General features: G+C 31.6%; 1 protein-coding gene across 2 annotated transcripts in view; it reads right to left on the reverse strand.

The window, feature by feature from the left end:
• Drgx (Dorsal root ganglia homeobox) overlaps positions 1-17,857 on the reverse strand; it is a 58,526-nt gene that overhangs the window by 26,328 nt on the left and 14,341 nt on the right. For both annotated transcript variants that reach the window (XM_081981370.1, XM_081981378.1), the window contains exons 3-6: positions 16,245-16,336; positions 13,569-13,670; positions 2,532-2,651; positions 2,231-2,475 (exon numbers count right to left, since the gene is read on the reverse strand). In XM_081981370.1, coding sequence (XP_081837496.1) covers positions 2,231-2,475; positions 2,532-2,651; positions 13,569-13,670; positions 16,245-16,336 — 559 coding nt within the window. The remainder of the gene's footprint in view (positions 1-2,230; positions 2,476-2,531; positions 2,652-13,568; positions 13,671-16,244; positions 16,337-17,857) is intronic.

A 17,857-nucleotide genomic window follows, 5' to 3' on the forward strand; every position in this document is an offset into this window, starting at 1 on the left:
AATCAAATTTTATTTACTTTTGTTATTTGTACAATGAAATAACATTAGCTAAGTGGATTAATTGGAGTTGATGTATTTAAAAGAGTGTAATTTCAATTGATTCAAATAAAATTTGCAGTCCCGGCACTGCCATTCTCTAACACATTTTTCGTTCTATTTATAACCGTTTTACCAGTGGCGCCACTGTTGTTTGGTTGTAAATTTTTCTTTGAAACATTTTCTATAAAAAACAACATAACAAATTCTAGTGCGTAGATTGAAAAATGACTTAAAGCTTAATTGACTATTTTTGAAATAAATTAGTTTTGTATTTACTGGGCAAAGTGGGCACCCGCCACTGGTTGCATAATTTGTTCTAATTAAAATATTAATATGTCCTGTCACTGTAGTCCACAAATACAATTTGCGGCTGTGCTTCCAACGGGTCAAGTGTCAATTTGCACTGTTTTAACGACATTGTTCAATTTATTAGTTCATTCGTACTAAATGTCGTAACTAAATTTTGCTTTACTGTGGTACTTTTAATATATTTCACGGAAAAAAGCAATAAAATCATCATTAGTTTGATGAAATTTGATTGGGATTGATTTGACAGTTCACTATTGTAAACATTCCTGATTGAGATTGATTTTGTCTATAACGAAACATTTTGCGCATCTGAACTTTGCACTTTATACCAACACAAACTCCATTGTTTCGATAATTGCACCAAACGTAATAACATCCTTTCATTTTAGCGCCCTTTTATTAAATCTCCTTAAGTGTGTATGTAATACAGTTTTATAAAAAATGATTACAGTACTATATCAATTGCATTGATATTCAAACAATTGCCCCCTTTATCATCAAGGAATGTGTAAAATTGCACAATTACGGATATAATTGGGGCATTTTGGGTGTGAAACTAATGTTCAGTTTTATTTCCCGTGAACTTTGTACGGCATTAAAAATTCGAGTACACACCGAGAGAAGAGATGTTAATTTATGTTGAATGCATTTTGTTGTTAATTTAAAAGGGCTAATATAGAGCGCACAGCTTAAAAAGTGTTTGTTTGCTCTTTTGTTGTCTTATTAAAGCCAATTAAATTGTTAATATAATTACTGCCGCTGGTATTTAACGCAGGCAGTATTTTTAATTAATCAATGACGTCAAGTGTTAATTATACTACTCTCCGCCTAAATTAAATAAGTAGATTTAGTTGGGTTTTACGATGCTGTTTTATCTTTAAATTGGAGTTCATTAAAATTGCTTTACATGAAGAAGTTTATGTTGAGTTTTTTATTTAAAAATTTCTAAAGTATAACATATAAGAAAACATTACTATTTGAAAACTTTTTTAAAACACTAAACAGCGTTTTGCATTTGAATTCCCTTGAAAGCTTATGCTTATTCATAATAATTGTTAAGGCAAGCACATTTTGAAATTAGTCAGGGCTGTACAGGGGGTTGCAGAAAATTGTGACGCTGTAAAGTTTTATTTATTTAAATAGAACACCATGTGTATATTGTTGTATTTTTGCATAGTTGTCTTGTTTATACAAAACAATAATTGTTAATTGAATGAGACATTTAGTGTGTAGAGTTTTCAAGGAAATGGCAACCAAAAATGTACCTTTCTAAAATGACGTCATTTTTTACATCTTTGTTTCTCGCATATCAAACATATGAAATGAACAATTTTCGTCTCATGTCATGAAAAAATTCATCTTTCTCTGAAAAGAGTAATTTTGATTTAAAACGACTTCAAATGAGTTAATAAACGATTCAGGAGGATTTTCAATACGTTTTTTAGCAGTTTTTCAATATTATTCCATCTCGCAGGTATTAAAAGCAAAAAAAGCATACACATTTTCTTTCAAAATATCAAATTTACCAAGTTGATTTAATGAAAAAAAAATCATTTTGTCTATTTTGGCTTGCTACTACTTTTAGTTTTATAGGAAAATTCATTACGACAGCGACTTAATTCAAGCAAATTTGAACCAAAATTACATTTCTTTTCCTGACCCAGAGCTCAAGAGGATTAATTTTTCCTCACGTCGGTTTTGCTACCAAAAAAGCTGTCAGATTTTGTTACTTTTAAAATTCTGAATAGAAATTTATTTATGCTAAGCAGCGGTCAGTTCAACAGAATAAAAATTGAAGTCACCTGTTTTGCTTGACATGAAATGCTCACTATACAGAGTGTCCTATGCATAATAATTATGATTCACTGAATAATACGCTTACCTATCACCAAACGGAAACATATGCGATAACCCAGGATGTTGCAACGGTTTTGGAGTTTCAGCTGTTGCAGGTGACGTAGGGCTACTATGAGGAGATAAAGGGCTCGACCTGTCAGCTTCAGCAGAAGGTCTACTGTGATCTGGAGTTTCCCTGTCCATAGAGCTGCGACTGGAACATTCCGGTTCCCTCCCCATTTCCTCGTCCGCCGTGATTTCTGGAGAACTCGGAGCTTGTCCATCCTCAATCTACAGCAAAATCTCATAATCAAATTTAAAGAAACCACATGCTGATTAAAAAGCACCTTTTCCTCTTTAGAGTCTCCGTCTCTTTTAACCACATCATGACCACCATCTCTCTTTCTCTGTTCCTCCTTTAGACGTTCAGCCTTTCTCCACTTAGCTCGTCGATTTTGGAACCACACCTGTAATAACATTACAAATTTTACCTAATTTGTTTTATGACTGTAATGTGATTGATATCAAATTGTTCATTTGTTTGCAGACGACCCCCGTTGCATGTAAAGTGATACTTTAGAGGGCAGGAAAATTCGTCCAAACGTCCCTAAAGTAGTTAGTCAATTTGAAGAAACATGATACTGTAATGATAATTGGGATTCTGCGTTACAAATCGAATTTAGATGCTGTTATTGGGTTAGATGCGTTTTGTGACGAACTCTCAACGATTAGTCTAATTAAAAATTCTAAAGTTCTGAGAATTTTTTTATGTTACTTTTCTGCAGTGTTTACCGTTACATAACTACTTGTTTAGAATTTAAGTGACTACCCTGTATGATTTTTATGAGATTCTGTAAAATCGTTGGTATTTATAGCCACTTTGACTCTATTAGATAATTTTGCTGCATTTCATTAACACTAATGTTAAGTTTACTATAAATGACATACTTACAACGAAATCCCCGTAGATTTTTCTTAATTCTCTGAACTGAAAAATGCGTCCTTAAGTAAGGCACGGATTATTTTGCACAAATGCATATTTTCTAGCAAAATTCTAGCGACAAATTTAACGTTAGTTTGTATCAAGATCATTCAAGTGATCAAAACTTAAAACATTTACTTAACTGACCGAATTGTTTTTTGTTTCAATTTTAGTCTGCATATTTGACGTATTCTTCTTGTCAATCAAATTATAACTACGCCCTTTCGTAATCTTTTCACATATCGAATGTTCAAAATCTAACCGAATTGCCTCAACCCTCTATCTGATCCATAAACGTCAAGGGTCAGTGTAAAATGTCAGTTAGGGGCCTCCTGATACAATTTGGCCCGCCTCAAAAAGTCGAAAATATCAAATTTTGATCGAATAAGAACGATGGAGCGACGTTTTCGCGTTCGAAAAGCAAATTTGATTGTCCTGGAAGAGAGTCACGAGAAGGAAATAAAGGATGGCTCGGTCACGTGGCCTGTATCACTAAACGGCCGTCCCGTCCAAATCCCCGGACGGACATTTTTGGTGTCGAATTACCGTCACTTAATGGACAATGTCTTGTGTTGTTTGGTCCGTTAATGCAACTCTGTGACTGTTGGAAAAATTACCAAATAGAACAATTTTCCAGAGCACTCAGACTCATTCAAGAGCTCTCTAAACCTAACAAAAAACAAACATATAACTACTTCTTTATTCGTCTTAATGTATGAATATCTCGGACAAAACAATCGTGAAAGAGAACAAAGCGAGGGGATGAATGGAAAAAAACAGAAGAGGCGTGACGAGAGTAATTGTGTCCAGAGAGGCTCATTAGCCAGCACTAATTGCCGGTGCAATCTAATACACGCCCGTATGAAAACACCTTCTGTTATTTCCGTAGGGTTTTTCAGCCCTTAGGGCTTTAACGCGGTTATCGTGCGATGAAAACGCCAAGTTTAGAGCTAGTGTCGCCATATTTCCGCTTTGAAATGGCTGTGACGAATTGCCACGTACATGTAAAGTGGAGGTGAGGTTTTGAGTGCTTTTTCTGAAAAAATAACGTTAAACTCATCAGATGAATCCTGTAGCTTTTTCATTTTATTCCAGTAATATACAGTGTTTGACTTTTTTATTAAGTTAATTTAAGTTGGACTTTTTATATGCCAGTTTCACTAGTCTAAAAAACAAAATAACTGACAATAATATTTGTTAAAATGCCAAATTTGTTACACTGTAGCCAATCAAATAATGGAAATAACGATAAATCTGTTAAATTGTCCCTAGAAACAAGTTATTTTCCTAGGAAAAGTATAAATATACAGGGTGATTCCAAAGTTGGTGCTTTCCTTTCACTTGCGAATAGGGCTTCAAAAAATAAGGTTTTTTTTCCTTTGACGCTTTTTCGAAATATGAACAATAACGAAGATACAGGGTGTCAAAGTTTTACTGAAAAAAAAAAACAAAATAAAAAATAACTTAAATTTAATTTTAACTAACTACAAGTTATTCCTTATCACAAACATAAACAAAAACAAAAGATTTCAGCCGCCTTTAAACTAAGTTTTAATAATTTGACACTTTAAATTAAAACAGCATTTAATTTTAGGCACGCATTAATACGGTTTTTATTTTTTTTACTGGGAAACGGTGCGTCGTAGCAAAAAATAATAAAAAGGGTTTTATTTTTAGAATCGAACAAGAAATTCAATAATAAATTTTATGTTGAAAAAAAACCAGTAGGGTAAAATTTTGTTTCGAAAATGTTTTAAAAAAATTATACGCGTGCCACTGGTAAACGCAAGAAAATTGTTGTTTCTTGGAAAATTTGCTTTCCACGTAGCAACTGACACCTACAAAATTTTGTTTAATTACTTCAAGTGGTTTGGCCAAAATCATTTAATTTTAATTTTTTCAGTAAAACTTTGACACCCTGTATCTTCGTTATTGTTCATATTTCGAAAAAGCGTCAAAGGAAAAAAAACTTTATTTTTTGAAGCCCTATTTGCAGGTGAAAGGAAAGCACCAACTTTGGACTCACCCTGTATATATATAAATAAAACTATTAAATTTTTATTCGGTTTACTAAACAAAAATCAAACAACCGAATTTAATCAAAAATCCTAACTTCACAGCTTGTTACTTAAAATGTTTACAAATATGTATTTTTGAAAAGTTGTGTTACTTATTTCTCAATTTTATTTACTAAGTTTTTTCCTAATAAAGACACATTTGGCTTAAACAGAGCTGAAATCTGTATTTGACAAATTTGACATTTTCTATTGGACCATTCAATCTGGGTTATTATGACAGTTGCCAGGTGATATAATGCGTTAGTAAGTCTCAAAGTCCTCATTTGACCACTCTGTATAGTGACCACACGTCAAACAAGTTGTAAAAAAATAAATACAGATTGAACTAGTCAAGTCAATTTTTTTGACAGTAATAGAGTGGATCATATCATCTGTCATTGCTAAAATCCTTTTTTAGCACAATGTATCGTTATTTATAAAGAAATGTCAATCGAATAACTAGATAATTTAATACCTAATACAAACAAACTATATTAAAGTCTGTCTGATAGTTACAGGATGAGTTACTTCATCAAATTATAACACTCAAAATCCCCTGTTTGACTAATGAGTTAATTAATAATGAGCACATATTAGACTGAATTAAATACTGAGAACTTTGAGTTACATAATAAGACATTTTGTCACACTAGTGGGGTAATGGTAAAGTGGGATATCGCACTGCTGTAGTGAAGTCGCTTATTAGGTAACAAAAAGTGAATTATACAGGGTGGTCCAGTTTTAAGTGTCAATAATTCACCATTCGATAGCCAATCAAAAAATAAGTTGACTTGCATTATGTCATTTTTCTGAAAAACGTTTCCTAAGATACAGCCCACCAAATTTCAATTTAAAAAATCATTTTATAGTGTAAAACTGAACATTCAAGACTTGTGAGAGTCCAAATTTCTACTGAATAGTCTAAAAATTTGCTATTAACTACTAGAAATAGCCTTATAATTCGTTTTCTCTGACTGTCAGTATATGAAACTGGATTTTAAAAACTAAAAACAGTCCGGAAATCAAGACAAAGATTGTATTGTACATAAAACTCGTATTTGCTATTAAAAATAATCTAAAAGTTGATTAAAAGGCTAGAACTGACTTGGACTAAAGAGAGTCTATTTTCAGGACTTGAATTGGTGTACAACTCAATTTTCTGAAACAAGACTGGAAGTAAATTAAATTTTCGGACTATTTTATTTCTCAAGACTAATATCGTAGCATTTGGTACCAATTTTTTTTACTTTTATTACTGAAGAAACTTGACTTTTGGAAATAGTCTTAAACTCGATTTTTCAGTCTTAAAAAGCACTAAAAACAGTCTGAATTTCTTAATACTACAATTTATTGCACCTATGAGTGTAGAAGTCAATTTAATAATGAAGAAGCTTGAAATGACATTTTCAAGACTATGGACAGTGTCCAAACTGGCTTTTAGGCCTGATAAGTCAAAAGATAGTATTGAAGCATCTTAAAGCACTAAAAACAGTCTAGATTTTTAAGAAAAACTTGAATTTTTAGCACTGAGGTGTGTAGAAGTCGATTTAATAGTAAAAAAGCTTAGAATGATATTTTAAGTCTATGGAGAATGTAAAAATTGTTTTCTAAGTTTGCTATGTCAACAACTTCGATTTTCCAACCTGAAAGCAGTTGTGAAGCACTAAAAATAGTCCAGAATTCTAAGAAAATGAAAAGCAAAGTAAAAAGTACGAAAAATTTGTTTTTAAGACAATTTTTATGAATCTAATGTCAATGTCTTGTATCTAAGACTATTTTCAAGACTAAAATATTGAAATTTGTCTTCAAATTATGAAAACTTAGTTCAAATGCAAATTTTAAGCTTCTGATGTCACTTTACATTAGTTCAGAGTCACTTTTTGGTGTTCAAGTCAATTTTTAACGTTTAAATGTATGAATTGGTACTCAAAAATTCTAGAAAAATCAATTTTTAATACTAAAGTCTCTCGATTTGTATTAAAACTGGTTACAAACTATTTTTAAGCTTCTGAAATAATTTTTTATCTTTTCTAAGTCAATTTTCAAAACTAAAGAATTTCAGTTTATTTGAAAACTATGAAAACTGGCTACAATGAAATTTTTTAGGCTTCTCAAGTCAATTTTTCGTTTCCAAGACAATTTTTAAGTTGGGTTGGGTTAGCTTTGGATCTTTGAACGTAATAACTGAATTATCTTGTAAACGAAGTTTCAAATTAGAATTGTATAAGAGATAATTAATTTTTCATCGTGAACAATAAATTTAAAAGAAACTGTAATTTTTGAAAAATATCTAAAGACCTAGAAAATAAGACAAAAACATGAAAACCATCTTCCGGTAAATACGCTTCTGGAGAATTTTGGGAAACGTCATTCATAATGAGTATTAATTTCATGAGTGCTTGTTCCAAATTTGATCCAACGGTCTGACAGTTATGACACAAAAAAACGATTTTTTAAAGTGAAATTTAAAGAACTGTATTTTCCTTAGGAAGCCTTTTTCAGAAAAATGACATAATGTATGTTAACTCATTTTTTGATGGGCAATCGAATGGTGAATTATTGACATTTAAAACTGGACCACCCTGTATATATTATTATCAATCGTAGGTAATGGTTATTTACTACATTACTAGTGTGGTATGAGCAAGAGAGTATGATTTTATAGTCACGAGTGGGAAATATTGCTATCGTGTGATCACACGAGTTCATTAATTTGTTATGTTATACCACACGAGTAATGTATAATATCGCACCAGTTTAGTCAGTCAGTAGATACAACTTTTTTCTACGTCTGACACATAACGTCATCATTATTTGAACAAAGTCGATTAAGTGAAATTTATGTTTTGTGAGAGTATATTTTAATTTTTATTTTCTACGGTTCAACTTAAAATACTAACAAAATGTGATCATTTCCTTACTTTCAAAACGAGGTTAATCCGTAGGAAATAATCAGTATCCGAAGCAACAAAACCAGCATAACATTTTGACACATTCAGTTCATTTTGATTGATTGAATTTTGATCAATTTTCTGCTTTAACAAAACCTAAGTCAGGTATTTTGATAGCTACAAGATGATATTTCTTTTAACTCTTGTGGTTTTAACTAAAAATTTAAAATACTTGAAAATTATTTCACAATGAAGGAAAATTGAACTGAATTGAGTTGTCATTACAACAGTCCATAAGTAGATTATTTCGATAGTTATTACGAGAAAATATCAGAACGTTGAAAAAGTTCTAGGACAAATGGCTTTGTAATGTTTGTTGTACGTGCCATGGGCCGAAAGAATAAGGACTAAACTTTCAGTAAAATGAGAACGTAATTCTCTTCTTTCAGCCTTTGATATGTAAATAACTATTAAACACATTACACATTACGAAAGTACTATTACTGTGCTATTACGTCTAGATGGAATAGTAGCCACTTGGCAACAGCGCTGTGGACAGTATTAAGTACCTAACTTTACTTATACCATTGCTTATACTATTTGGGTACCACAAAAGAATATTTAACTCAAACGATGATTAAACAGTTTGGGTTTTTAAACTTTACCTATCTTTCGACTGTAAATTTAGCCAAAGTTCTATTTCTCCCCCGATTCAAAGATTGTAATCGAGGGGTTGCGTCGCTGCCACATCGTATTATTGCGATTGCTTCTGTCCATTTTTAAGGGCGGCGGTAACCTGACACCGCCTGTTTCAGGACAGAAAAGGGCGCGTGCCCTGCGTACGTCAGATGTTTGCGTTGCGACCATTGTGGGAACGAATAAAGGGTCTAGTGACTTCTTCTCCAGCAGGTTTCACTACTAATTGATTATTTTCCCACCAATTTTCTTACACAAACATTCGATAGAATAAAACACTGGAGAAAGTTACACATACAAAATCACTGTAGTTACAGTAATTAAAAAGGAATTAAAATTTTTGGGAAATAAAGTTAGACAAACAAAACACCTACTGTTGATTGTAATCCATTGTCGAGGGGTGCAAACAGCGCTGGCAATAAACTAAATAGGATAAACACCCCTCGTATCGCCGGGTGTCACTTCTGCCACGCTCGTTATTCGCTTGTTAGATACAAATGAACCAATAGATTCATTCGTCCTGTAATATGCGATTTTGGCCCTGCGGGGTACGCCTAATTAGACTTATTTATATACACTTCCAGAATTGGTTTCTGCGATTGTTTGATTGTCATTTGGTCGAGCAAATTAGGTGCGAAATGCGTTTAGCTCGGTTTTGGATCAGCATTCAAAAGGGTCGGCTGGGGGTTACTTGATTTGCTATTACAAGCTTCAAGCGTCAATCATGGTAATTTGTACATAAATAATATTCAAGCATTTTCAGAGACAAGAAGATTTTAACTACTTATAATAAGTAAAAGCTTAAACAAATTTAGACATGAAAGCTCATATCTAGGTAGTTAGTTAGCTCTTTAGTTAAATTTTAAAGTGAATTTTGTTCTATGTATTAAATAAGGGATTTTTAAAGAGACAATCTTTGGATACATGTCTGTTGAGTGTTTTCAATTTAGGTTTTCTTGAATAAAGTAGAAGTAAGACTTTCTGAATCATGAGTACTACGTAACAAAATCGACTATAACTTTCTATTTTGCACCCCTGCTTAAGATCTTCTTTTTTTTCGTTTTAGATACAACAAATACAAAAATGAAGGGATTGAAATGAAGGATTATTCTATTTCAGTACAGCAATGACTACAATAAAACCGTGACTATTCAAACTTTTAAGTTTTTTTATAATACTAACTCTTTTTTGAGTAGCCGTTTCTTCAAATTGGATTCCTCGATTTTAATAATTTTATTATATTTAATATCTATTTAAATTATTTGATTCGAAAGTTGCCAATTTTCCGAGTATAGAAGGAGTAATCTAAGTGTAGATAAAAAATAAAAAGCTTGGGCATTTTACTGAATACCAATTTTTTTTAATATAAAACGCAATGCACCTTAATTTATTTTTACTACACAACCTGTATACATAGATTAGTGGCAACTTTGACAGCATTATTAAGATAATCAGAAAGAGAAAGAAAATGCTTGAAAAAAATTATTAAAACTAAAACTAAAACAAAATTGACCATAATGTGCCAAGTTTGATCAATTATTTTCCAGTAACTGACCATTAAAGAAGTAAAAAAAGTTTTCCAGTTCATCCAGTTTTTACCAAATTACTTACCAATAAAATGCACAAATTTGTCTCCATTTAACTAAAGCTTTATCAACTATAGTTTCTGAGATAGCAATGCTAATGCATCGAATTTGTAACACCCTGTATATACTATACGTAATTGTCCAATATATACAGGGTGATACCAAAGTTGGTGCTTTCCTTTCACCTGCAAATAGGTCTTAGAAAAATAAGATTGTTTTTCCTTTGACGCTTTTTCGAAATATGAACAACAACGAAGATACAGGGTGTCAAAGTTTTACTGAAAAAATAAAAATTTAATGATTTTGGCCAAACCACTTGAAGTAATTAAACAAAATTTTGTAGGTGTCAGTAGGTACGTGGAAAGGAAATTTTCCAAGAAACAACAATTTTCTTGCGTTTACCAGTGGCAGGCGTATAATTTTTTTAAAACATTTCAATTCTAAAAATAAAACCCCTTTTATTATTTTTTGCTACGACGCACCGTTTTCCAGTAAAAAAAATATAAACCGTCTTAATGTGTGCCTAAAATTAAATGCATTTTTAATTTAAAATGTCAAATTATTAAAACTTAGTCCAAAGGCGGCTGAAATCTTTTATTTTTGTTTATGTCTGTTGATAAAAAATAACCTGTAGTTAGTTAAAATTGAATTTAAGTTATTTTTTATTTTGTTTTTTTTTTCAGTAAAACTTTGACACCCTGTATCATCGTTATTGTTCATATTTCGAAAAAGCGTCAAAGGAAAAAAAAACTTATTTTTTGAAGCCCTATTTGTAGGTGAAAGAAAAGCCTCAACTTTGGAATCACCCTGTATTATGAGACTTTGACTTTGAGTTTTTTCATAAAACAGTAAAAACAATACAGTTAAATTCAAAAAATAACCGAGATACATAATTTTTAAAATTTTGAATACATATTTTAAAAAAGAATTAAAGAAAGTCAAATAACTCGGAAACGGTAAATGTTACGGAAATTTTGTACAATACCCAAACTGTTTAGAAAACGTTCTGCACCCAGTAGACTACATTTACTGAAAACCGGGTAAACGCGGTCACAACTGGCAGAACGTTAGTTTCAAAATTTGACTGTTTTCCTTTTTGTTCTTTTTCGGATAATCTTTATATTTTCAACCGTGTTGCTGTTAATATGAAAAAACAGTTCAAGACAAGTATTTTGAGCTTTCTTTAGTCGCTAAATGTCGAACAATTTTGGAGATGCAAAATGTTCAAATTTTGATGCAATTTCTGAAAAATATTTCAAGTTGATAAAGAGAATCACATTCTTAGTTAGTATAAACATAGGTTCGCAAATGCATATTTTCGGAGTTAGAGGGTGTCACAAAAATACACTCTCTTAATAAAAATAACAGTAGCTAACATCCCTAAGGCTTTAAGGAGTTAGTTGTGTTCCAAAGTTGAGCTCAATATCTCAAAAACTGTAGGAGTTATGACCTGTATCTCCGAAACTTTGACATCCTCTGCATCTCCGAAATAATGCGTTTATACGATCTTTTATGCTTAAAATTGCTCAAAAATGTACACCTTAAATTTTGTACAATTACTTAATAAAAACTCACACTCTAAAAGGTTTTCTAAAAAGTTAATTATTTGCAATAGTATTTATGTCACATTTTGTTGTATGTATTGTCTTGACAACAGACAGAGAATATGGAAAAATGAAAGTACTCAAACTAAATAAATTATTATTAAAACCATTTTTCGTTTGCGAAATAAACGAAATTACTTTCGCTTGGTAATGAAATATAAGCAAAAGCTCTCAATTTTTTAATAGGGACAAATAGTGTTACGTATACCTTTGGAGAAGGGTTGAACAAAATTACAAACGAAAACAAGCATTAGAGACCATTTAACGTCAAAAGTACACTTTAAGCCCAACTTAACGTACTTTTAAGCATAAATTTACTTTCAAATTGCTTTTCCTGAGATCAAATTGGTTTTAATCCGCATCTTGCAAAGTGATTTCATAAAACGGCGAAGTACAGCCCTCTTACGATGTTTTATAAGGTTAAAATAAATAATCCGGTCGTTTGATGTCGGCTTTTAGAAACGTTATGTGTCTATTTAACGTCCTCTTTTACGTTAAAATTTTCTACTTTTTTTTAGCTAACAATTTTTTCATTAAACTCCAAAATTCTTGGTTCGTAAACATCCACAATAAGGGGAAATTCTATTAACCGAAACACCCTCCAAACCACTCTTATACAGGTTAGGGCAAATAGGGAACAAGGGCTAACATCTGTTATGGCTTGTGGTTTTAAAAAAATAATAAATGCGGATTAGCTTTTTTTACTTGAGGCAAAGTGAACTATTTTTTTAAGCCGATTCCATAAGGGAGTTCAAACTATTAGTGTTTAAAATATACGGTTGCCATTTTACTTTAGGCTGAGTTATTTATTTTTCAATTTATCATAAGAAGGGGCCGGAAAGATAAATGGCTGAAACACGAGTCTGCCAACCGGAAAAATTGAAACAGTAAAAATACCGCGGATTATTTGAATAGACTTTTATGCGAGTGGGGTAAAAAGATCAAGAGATGGATTTAGGGGCGGTTTTTATAAAGTTGTGTTATGTTTAACTGGTGGATGATCCTCAAAATAGTATCTAAGTTATGATTTGATCTGACATTCGTAGATAATGACATATTTCTTAAAAATTTTTCAAAACATATCTTTAATTTATTTCTGTTGTGTTCATTTATTAGGCAACCAACAATACACTTCCTAGCAAAAGTGTTGGTTGTATAAGCATAAAAAGTTATAATTTGATTTAATGAATACATTCCTAAAAGCCACTTCTTTAAAAGCCACTATTTAAACGATAATTTTCGTACTCATGTGAATTTGATTTATTCTTGAACTTTCTTACTATTTTACAATTGGTGTTCAATTTCAAACTCCAAAACATTCTCAGACAGTCTTAAAACCACTCTTCAACCCCTTAACAAGATTTCAAAACGACAACAAAGGGAAAAAGCAGTGCAAAACACAATTAACAACCCCATTTGTTTTGTATACGAAGGGGCAGCATTTATCTTAAAATAATAAAACAAAGACTGATGTCACGTTCCAATTAGAGTGAACGAACAATCTTTCCAGTCAATTAATTTAAAATTTCCACTTCTGTTAATTAGTTTTAGGTTAGTGTAAAACTTACTTGAACACGCGCTTCTGTTAGATTGATTTTCATTGCCAAATCCTCTCTAGTAAACACGTCAGGATAGTGAGTTTGGGCAAATGCACTCTCAAGTTCTTCCAACTAAAATAAATGCTTAAATTAACATTTTTTATGCTTAAAACTAAAGTCCGTGCTACAAATCATAATCAGAGAATCTGTATTCAAATGTAAATATCACTATTTTAGTGTTAAATACATACAGGGTGTCACAGTGGATGGTCACTTAGATGTTTATGACGAGTATCGCTTGCATTAAAAAGTAGCAGCAAATTTATTATTTAAAAGAGAACACCCTGTAGACTCTTATAAATTTTGTATCGCATCATTTTTTGTTAATACGACTTTATGTCTGTCTTTTACCTTTTTTCAAGATTTTGCTACATTTATTGATTTTTTAATAAAATCAATATTTTGATCACAGGTTAATAAGGGTTGACGAACTATTATTACGGGAAGAAATTGTTCTAAATTATGCAGGGTGGCTGTAAAGTAATATTTTTGCCGCCAGCCAGTAAAACATTGGATTGAAACAAGTTGTGTTTTTTAACTGAAACCCCCTGTATATTATTTTGGAAAAGAAAAGCCCATTAAAATGACATATCGTGTGAATTATATAGAGTAATTTTCAAAGTTAAGGTTCATTTTTGCTTGGCGTAAAATAATTAACAACGAAAAATTCTATTAAAACACTCGTTTGTTTCAAACAAAAATCGACCTTATTTACTTCAACTGCGTTTCTCTAAAACTATTTTGTTTTTAAGGAAAAATCACAGTTTCTGTCTTTGTTTACTGTTACTACAGAAAGAGACATAAAAAGTATTTAAAAATGAATGTCCAGTGCTTAATTTTCAAAGTAAATAAGGTTTGTTGAAAAAAAATATTCTGAAGTTTATGGTCCTATGGTTATACGAATTTTTTACTTAAAATTGGTCAAAGATTCCTTAGAGGTTGTATAGGGTGTCCCAATAAGCCGTGCACGCGGCTGTTCCTCGGAAAGTATACGTAGTATGGCTACAAGAAATTTTTTTTATTAGTAAATGTGACCAAGAGAATATACTGAAAATAATTTTCATCTTTCTAAATCCACCGCTAGGGGGCGTTTCGATACCACTAAAATGAAAAATCTCCAAAAACTGAAAATTTAAATGGAAAGGTATAGTAAAATTCTTATAACAGTAATCTCCTATTCTCTACGAAGAATTTTCCCATTTAACTTTTTTTTGTATCTTTTTAAATAATGTGGTGGGAGTAGTCCAAAGTTTGCTTTGAAAGAAATGAAATATCTCGAAAACGGCTAATCGAAGAGGCTTTGTTTTTGCGGAATTTTAAAGAGCATTTTCTGTCCTGTAGAGTGTCCCAAAACAATGTTCTATTTAGTTTTCGGTCTTTTCGATAGAGGGCGTTTTTACAAAAATTGCACTTTCATCTTTGATATCTCGAAAAAATCAAATGCAATGGTATATCGTTCTATTACCTATTCCATAAGCGATCAGATTATCTATCGTTGTGTGAAAACTGCAGTACTCTATCTCTTTTGTAACACGAGATATTATTGAAAAATCATTAAAAATAGCCTTTTTACAGTTATAAACATTATATTATTAATCAAATTAGAATACTAATATGTTGCATAGGGTTTGGTTATAATGACAGTCATTAGTACACGCAATTACGTTTTAATTCAGACAACAAAAAAAAAAAAATTTCCACACAACGATAGATAATTTGATTGCTTATGGAATAAGTAATAGGAAGCTATACCATTGCATTTGATTTTTTCGAGATATCTAAGATGAAAGTGCAATTTTTGTAAAAACGCCCTCTGAAGACCGAAAACTAAATGGAACATTGTTTTGGGACACTCTACAGGACAGAAAATGCTCTTACTATATCTTTTCATTTAAATTTGAGTTTTTGGATATTTTTTATTTTAGTGGTATCGAATCGCCCCCTAGCGGTGTATTTAGAATGCTGAAAATTATTTCCAGCGTTTTCCCTTGGCCACATTTACTAATACAATTTTTTTTTCGTAGCCGTACGAGTATAGTTTTCGAGAAACAGTCACGTGCACGGCTTATTGGGACACCCTGTACAAGTACTTAGAAAACACCCTGTATATTGTCTCAATTTTCTATTTTTGTCGTGAAAGCAGTATTTTTTCACAAATTTCTGTTTATGGTGAAATCCGTATAATTTACTTCCGTTAAAGTATAGAAACATAATACATCATTTTAATGCAATTTTAATGGCAATTTAAAATAACAAAGTTGGTACTACTTTTTAGTACAAGCGGCAACGTGGCAGTGATAAACCTATTTTAGATCCATAAAACGTTACTCGTTACCTAAACATGCAAATTTTCCAAATAATCGTCTAAGGTACCCTCCACTGCAAGACACCCTGTATTTTTCTACAAACGCATTAAAAATTCAACTTTTAACACTAGTGCAATATACCTATAAGGAATCATTGAAATTTTTAATGCGTTTGTAGAAAACTATATTTTATGGTATTCGTGTTAAAAGTAGTTGCGTGACTTAAAAAACCATTTTTAACACTCATATCATGAATAACTATTGTGACACCGACTTTTAATTTTGTCTACTTAATATTAATTAATAAAGAGTATGATGAACAGAAGTGTAATAAACATACTTGTTGTAGTGTAAAAGTCGTCCTGTTTCTTCTCTGTTTTCTTCTCACAAAAGTGTCATCGTGAATGGCTGGATGATACGAGTAGCTGGTGTCTGCAACAAAAAAAAGTAAACTTTAATCTACGGTTGAAAGACGAACCGAATTTCCCAATATTTACGCAGTTATTTGCCATCTTTCCCTCAAAACTCAATAAACCTAACTTCGTTTATGTAGCATGGAGTTATCTCGTTTCCGTCCAAATCTACTTGGAAAGTTCCGAAGTCGGACTTGCGGTCATTCCTTCGACTAATCACTTTAGATGTTCCGATAAAAGTTTCAGACACCGCAAATTCCATTAAAACAATTTTCCAAACGGGAAAAGTGTGTGATAAAACAACGCCCAATTTCTTCTCGTTTCGATAAAGTTATTTTGCAAAAACCTTTCCCGTGATGGGTAATTTTATTTGTATGCATGACGACTAAACACTGCTATTAAGCGGAAAAATTTACAATTTTAGCTATTAGGCTACTAACCTTTAACCTTTACAGTATCGTACCTGTCCGTGACAAAAGTTAAAAGATTAAAGCGTCAAGAGTAAACCTACAATTTGATTCGATGCGGTCAGTATTTCCTGTATACAGGGTATCGAGCATGAGAATATCAGTAATTTTAGTCAATAAAATATCGGTATTTTATAGTGCAAATTGTTGAAATTTAGGAATATACTGTATACAAAAATGAAGATTAAAAGAGTTAGTTTTAAAAATGTAAAATTAAGCCAAATTTGGATGTTTACGCATTTTCAAAAGTTACAGGGCTGAAGATTTTGGAATATCATCGTTTCTTTTTCAAAAAAATTCCTTCTTTAGTTATTTGGTTTTACTTAGTTCATTATAATTAATTTACCAATTGTGATGCTAACTAAAATAACTAGACTGTTCCTTTTTTTTAGTTTTCGATGCTTCTTTTCATTCTTTCAAGTGTCATACGTACTTATAATTTTTAATCATTATAGTTTACTCTGCCTTTAGTCACAAAGCGTAAAATAGCTATTTATGCACCAAGGGCGTTAGAGAGAACATAATGTCCTGAAGGCCGAAACAGCCCAAGGGATAGGTTAGGTTAGGTTTGGGTTTGGGAATACCAAATTTTGATTGCCTGGAAGACAAAAAATGCTATTGGTAATATTATTGAAACTGTTTTAATGGCGTATATCCAGGAGCTGGTAAGTTGAAAATATTATCATAATTTCAATACATAAATTTAATTATTCTTTCTTTTTATTTCAGTCAGAAAAATATACTCCTAACTCACTATGGACTAAGTACTCAATTCTTAGATCTACGCTGATCGATCATGAAAATATAGACATTTCTCAATAAGTAAGGTAAGTCAAAAGAATATGTTCCGAAAAAATTCAAAATTTTAGAAAGAGAAATTTTCGGAATTTCTTGGAAGTGCTCCTGATGACATTCATCTGCTACATAAGGTAATACTGGTAATAGTTTCATTTGGTGGGTTAAGACGAGATGAGTTAGTTAAAATGACCGTTGACCATATTGAAGATAAAGTGGTGGTTATATTTGTAAAAGTGCCAGAAACTAAAACATTTACTTCAAAAAGTTTTACTATT

Source organism: Ips typographus, linkage group LG1 (genome assembly GCF_016097725.1).
Source record: "Ips typographus isolate SLU linkage group LG1, UJ_Ityp_2.0, whole genome shotgun sequence".
NCBI lineage: Eukaryota > Metazoa > Arthropoda > Insecta > Coleoptera > Curculionidae > Ips > Ips typographus.